The 6,105-nt window shown below is 46.7% G+C and overlaps 1 protein-coding gene across 1 annotated transcript; it reads left to right on the top strand.

The window, feature by feature from the left end:
- Window positions 1-1,115: 1,115 nt before the first annotated feature.
- On the top strand, window positions 1,116-5,219 carry Pmar_PMAR011632 (cathepsin B, putative; the record flags this gene model as incomplete). Its single annotated transcript, XM_002773739.1, has 11 exons — window positions 1,116-1,221; window positions 1,274-1,483; window positions 1,553-1,733; window positions 1,788-1,937; window positions 2,014-2,084; window positions 2,177-2,292; window positions 2,354-2,418; window positions 2,514-2,595; window positions 2,938-3,132; window positions 3,440-3,513; window positions 5,102-5,219. The coding sequence occupies 11 exons, from the start codon at window positions 1,116-1,118 to the stop codon at window positions 5,217-5,219; spliced, it is 1,368 nt and encodes a 455-aa protein (XP_002773785.1).
- Between the last annotated feature and the right edge of the window lie 886 nt (window positions 5,220-6,105).

The following is a 6,105-nucleotide window of genomic DNA, read 5'->3' as shown; positions in this document are numbered from 1 at the left end:
TTCGGGTTTTGCTTATGGAGCGATTTTGAAAGCTACGCAATCAGAGTGTCCGATTCGGAGACCTCCGAGCCATTGGGCGTGGCGCTCAGAAGCCTCACGGATCGAGGAGACTCTCGGAGGAGTGCCGTCTGTGAGCACCTGCGACGACCCAATTAGTGAGTTATATGCCCCTTCAGTCAGGGTAGGGTCCGCCAGTGCATGGCGACCATGTCGTACGAGCTACGTATATCCCAGTGGTGCTCATATCGCATCCGTGCGGGCCGGGGTCTGGTTTGGGGAGCAAGCATCGGTTGGTCGACCGTGCGCAGCGTCGCATCGCCGGCACGTGCCCGCCGCAGAGCAACTTGCGCGGCGCTCGTCGGACTAACTCGATGCTTCGAGGCCTGGAAGCCACAGACACCTTCTGTCTTCCAGCCCACCAGACCCACGCGTTCAAGAATGGGATATTTAATAAGGGTTAATTAGTGAACACGAGTTAAATACCAATATGGAGGGCGCGTCACACAGTGCGTCTCCGTCACACACGTGCATATCATCCGTGGTGTGTTCTCCACCCTTGTCCAGGGTGCGTCGTGAAACGACCCGTGCGGGCGAACATCGCCGCAGCTTTACAGAGCTAGACAGCGTATGCCGTGTATGATTTATTCCAACCTAGCCCGTCACTCCCGAGAGCAAGCATTGGTTGGTCGACCGTGCGCGGCGTCGCATCGCCGGCACGCGCCCGCCGTAGAGCAACTTGCGCGGCGCCAGCAGAGGAGCTCGTCGGACTAACTCGATGCTTCGAGGGCTGGAAAACACAGACACCTTCTCTCCTCCAGCCCACCAGAGCCACGTGCCCAAGTGGGATATTCAATCATCTACAAAGACTTTCAACCTCGCTTCGCGGGGGTCCTCACGTTTTTTGCGGGGCGTGACAAATTATTCGTACAGATGTGGATACGTACGGGTGTTGATACGTACGGATGTTGACATGTACAGATGTGGGGCAACGGTTTCACCAAGCTTGAACCCTACTTTATCCTGCCCAAGATTCTCCTCCGAGGATAACTACATAGACGGTTATAGGGTCATTATGAACTGTTTTCTAGCAGCTGTAATATCACTCCGTTCTCAATATGAGTAAATCCTTCCTACTTCTCTCGCTGTGCGTCCTGATGTCTCAAATTCGGGGTGATATCTCCAATCTCCGAGGCGTATTCGACAAGATCAAGCAACAGAGTCGTAGGAACACTCAACACGTCTCCTCTTTTTAACGCTGTTGTCATTTGTCCAGGATCCGTCTATACCCCAGATGAAGACTCACAACATTTTTCCCGCTTCAAAAATGAGCTCGAAGAGAAGATTCTACATGAAGACGTATCAATTGAATACCTCACTGAATCCTTCAACAACACCAAGCCAGCTTTATTGCAATCCATGGTTGACAAGATCAACTCGATGCAACAGTCGTGGACTGCGTCGAAAGATCAGCCCCCTTTCAAGGGTACGTCATGAACTTACGTGAATACCTCTCCGAGTCTCAAACTCAGGGATCAGTGTCACTTCTCGACAGGTATGTCAATCAAAGACCTCCCTGCTGGATGCTCGAATGATACGATGTTCTCTTCGACTCTGGACGAAGGTGGCGAAAATCGCCTTCTCGGACCCACAAACCCGGTGTTGACGACTTTACCAAGTAGCTTCGACGCTCGGCAGAAGTTTGCTTCCTGTGCTGATGTCATCGGCCATGTGAGGTAGTTCTCCCTACTGCTGTTATGATAACTCATCAGTGGAAATTCATCGCTCAGGGAACAAGGCGAATGTAACAATTGCTGGGCAAGTGCTGCCGTCGGAATGTTCAACGATCGTGTATGCATCAAGTCCGGCGGTAGAATCACGGATATTCTATCTCTCGGTTATCTGACTTCATGCTGCAATCGTGCTAACGGATGTCCGAAGTGAGAGATATGCATTGAACCACGAGCGATGATAATGCATTGTCTTAATGATAGATAGAATAAACTTCATCTTCAGATCGAATGGGTGTATGTTTGGCTCCGTGCCTGAAGGCCTGAACTTTATGAAAAATCACGGCCTTGTTACTGGTAGGAATTTCCGATTCGAGTCATTCAAGTTGAGTGAGATTGAGAATGGCACCGAGTCTCCTCTGGATACGCATCATTCACAGTTCGTTTAGGTGGTGAATACAAACCGCCCGAGGAACTGGGCAACGATGATGGCTGCTGGCCTTATCCATTCCCGAAGTGCAATCATGTGCCCGGGCTGGAAAGCAAATATCCCCGATGCGCGCAGGTATTTTTAGTATAGGGCGTCTCGCGGCGCCATCACATGTTGGTGGACTTCACCGTCGTAGGTCCGGGACCTTCCTGCATGTGCAACTACTTGCCCCAATAAAGCCTACGGGACCAGCATGCAGAAGTAAGAGGACATCAGATAGACTCCATCTGGTGGATACTTCATATAATATGAAGCATCATATAATGTACATATGAATCATGTCTACTCTATGTTAGAGATACTCACCGTGCTAAAAGCTGGGGACGTCTACCGATAGGCCCTGAGAAGATCAAGCAAGAAATATTCGATAATGGACCCGTAAGCTATCGAAGCTATGTGCCCCCTAGTATAGGGTCCACTTCATTTCGATACTGAATGCGCACCCCCCGCAATGCGGGGGGTGGGCTTCAACACAGCTGCGGGGACCGCATCCCTATGAATCATTTGATCATTGATCAGTACAATCTAGTTGACAACTAGATTGAGTTTGATGAAATCTCTATTACATGTGTTATTAAAAAACCGAACTTGGCTTTGCAATTGACCGGTACTTAGAAGCGATTGAGAATGTGAATTTATCTCCGAGATATTTATCTCTATCGGATTATTTGGCTGATATTACCAGCTTAATAGTATGGTCAGATCGTCTTTTTAATTCAGGTTGCTGCGATGATGACGCTCTACGAAGATTTTCGATTTTACAAGTCTGGTGTCTACGTGCACAAAACGGGTCAAATGTTGGCGGCTCATACTCTTAAACTCATAGGTTGGGGAGTCGAGTCTGGCCAAGAGTATTGGTTAGCAGTGAATGCTTGGAATGAGGAATGGGGTGACCACGGGATGATCAAACTCGCAGTGGGGAAAACTGGTTTGGAGCACCAAGTTTATCGCATTGAGGCAGATGTGTAGTCGATACACATCACTACCTAAAAGGTGACGATTCTACTTCAGTTGTCACTTATCAGGCGATGAATCCTGGTTAATCCGGTCTATCTTTTCATCTCATATACATGTCATCCAGGATGATGCATCATCAGCAATCAAATTACAACAAAGGTCCGCGACGCGTCCGATGTTTGAGTCTGATCTGTGAAGCATATCGCGCAGTTCATGCTTTGGGAGCTCGTTGCCCGTATTTTTATTTTTTTTCTTATTTTCTTAGTCTTCGGTCTATTTTGTCCGTATGACCAGGATATGGATACGGGCCGTTACAGAGAAAGCGGAGTTGAGTTGCATGTGAGTCCATCGTCGATAGCTTTGAATGAGGAGTCTAGTTGAAGAGTACCGACAAGGGCAGTGAATCAACTAGACGTAAGACTTGGGTTAGGGAGGCTAAGATACTGCACCCCAATATGGCTTTGACGGCGCATGATCAACTACGGGTCGGGGCGATCGATCGTTGCGTTACTGTACGAATTCTCTATCGCCTATCATCACACTCTGCCTCACCATCCTTCATAAAATGCCACGGAGTGCTAGACTGCTCAAGACTGCGGGTAAGCATGTCAATTTCAAGTTCAACTCAGAATAGAAGACATGGTCCTTCCCTTGCCAATACATGAGCCAGTTGCCACTGTTGACGTTTGCCTTGGGCCCTCAGCCTGAGGGCCTCAGGGCTCAACCCTATTTTTCACGATGACATTCACGAACTATGCCGTGAATCACAATGATATCTGTCTACTCATTATCACCGAAAGCCGAAAGGATGACTGGGGTTTCCCTGATCGTATGTTGGTTGGTAGTTATTTTGAGTTCGACCCTACTAGTAAACGAGTTCCATTATTTTGCGGTCTTCTTTGCAACCCACGGTCGCCAAATGTTCTCCAATCATCGTTGGTCATTTTATGACAGCTCCGTCAGGAGATTTTAAGTTGGAGTCGGCCTTCTCGTAACATAGTTGAACTATCATAGTTCAACTATGGCTGAGTGATCCGTTGGTGCGCTCTCCTGTCTATTTTTTGGTACGGTCCAAGCCCATTCTACAGAACAGGCGAGGGAAATAGATACATTGATAATAGATACAAAGATCAAGTACACTCTGTCAAAGCTACAAACCACGCAACATTAAGGGTATTTAAACCGACAAACTAGCATATTTCTCCCTCAGACGGAGAAGCACCAAAAAAGCGTAATCTGATCTCCTCCAATCTAGGGCATTTGAACAACCTATGCTCAATATCATCAACTACGCCTACATTCAATCGCTTACACGTGGGACATAAAGGGAACTCGACTCTACCTATTTTGAACAAGTAGTCAAAGCACTCAGACCACTTGCTTGCATAAATCTGGTTGCAAGTAGACTGAATATATCTCAATGATACGGGTTTATTGAGCTCGAGCACCGATATGTCTTCAGGGCCAGAAGTTCTGGCAAGTGCAGAATCGGAGTTCGTACCCTATCTCTATTAATATATAATTTAACCGCTGATACGGGTAGTGAGCACAACGATTGACCCATCTTAGTCCCCTCTTGAGCTAGAGAGTCAACAAAATCATTCCGAGGTATATCACAATGTGAACTTATCCACAGAAGTTCACAGGAAGTGACATACAAAGATAGTCTATATAGGGATTCCCATGTAGGAATGAGATCGACGGACATACTACAGGGATCACCTTTCAAAGCACAGAATAAGGATAATGAATCACATACAATTAAAACCGTATGATCAGGCTCAACTATGTGTGAAGAGATGAACCCTTCAAAAGGGAAAATTACCTAAACCCAAGCTCGTTTCCTTATCCCAAGCAATATCCCGTAATCCAAGCAAATGCCCTTAATCCAAGCTATATTGCGCATGCCATAATGTGCTTGGATTAGCGACAAGTACATAAAGGCAAGCGAGCGAAGCGAGCTTGCCGAGGAAACCCCACGAATGATGGTCATCGACAGTCACAACCATGGTTCTGACAAGACTCAACACAAATGCTCGTCTTGAAAACGACGAAACTTTTTCGTTTCTGAATCATTTGTACATGAGCATACTATAGGTAAAACTTTGTTGGACAGCTTACTGTTAAGACTAATCAAAATTACAATAAAACGACACCCCACCGTGGATGACGAAAAAAAGTACTATCACCGGCGACCACCGCTATGCTTCTAGTCGTTAATCCATTTCTCGTCAATGGCTTCATTACATGCATTATAAGCTTCAACCTCACTTTGTTGCCCATCATCACTAATTTCCCACGCCTCGCTTCGGACTTCACTGTCAGCGTTATTAATATTTGCGGGCGCATACTCATCAATATCACTATATTCCCATGTTTCACTTCGGGCTTTATTATCAGCATTATCACCATTTACTGGGGTATTCTCACCATTATCGCTGTTTTCCCATGTTTCACTTCGACCCTCATCGCACTCATTATGAGCACTCGCCTGATCATTTCCGCTATCATCGCTGTTTTCCCATGTATCACTGCATTTTTCATCATAAACCCTATGGACTTCTGGCGGATGGCTACTCTCGTCAAGTTCATTACTGAAGCCTGAAGAACATCTGCTGTAGATGCTGCGGAGAAGAGACACGTGTGATCGAATGATTCCAAATTAGGAACTGCTCATTTCTACGACAACGTAGCAACGTAAAAGTTAAAGTAAACTTATCAACAAGTATGAGTGAAAAGGGTTCACAGACAAAGCCTTCGCCCGGAATTCACCTGCGTCACTGCTCGGGGGGTCAAAGTCGAAGGCAGTTGGATCAAACTCATGTAGACTCGCGACATCTGTTTCACTCCAAACTGAAGAATGGGTATGTCGTTACCACCAAGCAGAAATGAGAGCAGTACCACTATCGGTTTCGCCGTCGTCTCGTTCAA

This window comes from Perkinsus marinus (genome assembly GCF_000006405.1).
Source record: "Perkinsus marinus ATCC 50983 genomic scaffold scf_1104296958712, whole genome shotgun sequence".
Taxonomy (NCBI): Eukaryota; Perkinsozoa; order Perkinsida; family Perkinsidae; genus Perkinsus; species Perkinsus marinus.
This window is presented reverse-complemented; position numbering and strand designations above follow the sequence as displayed.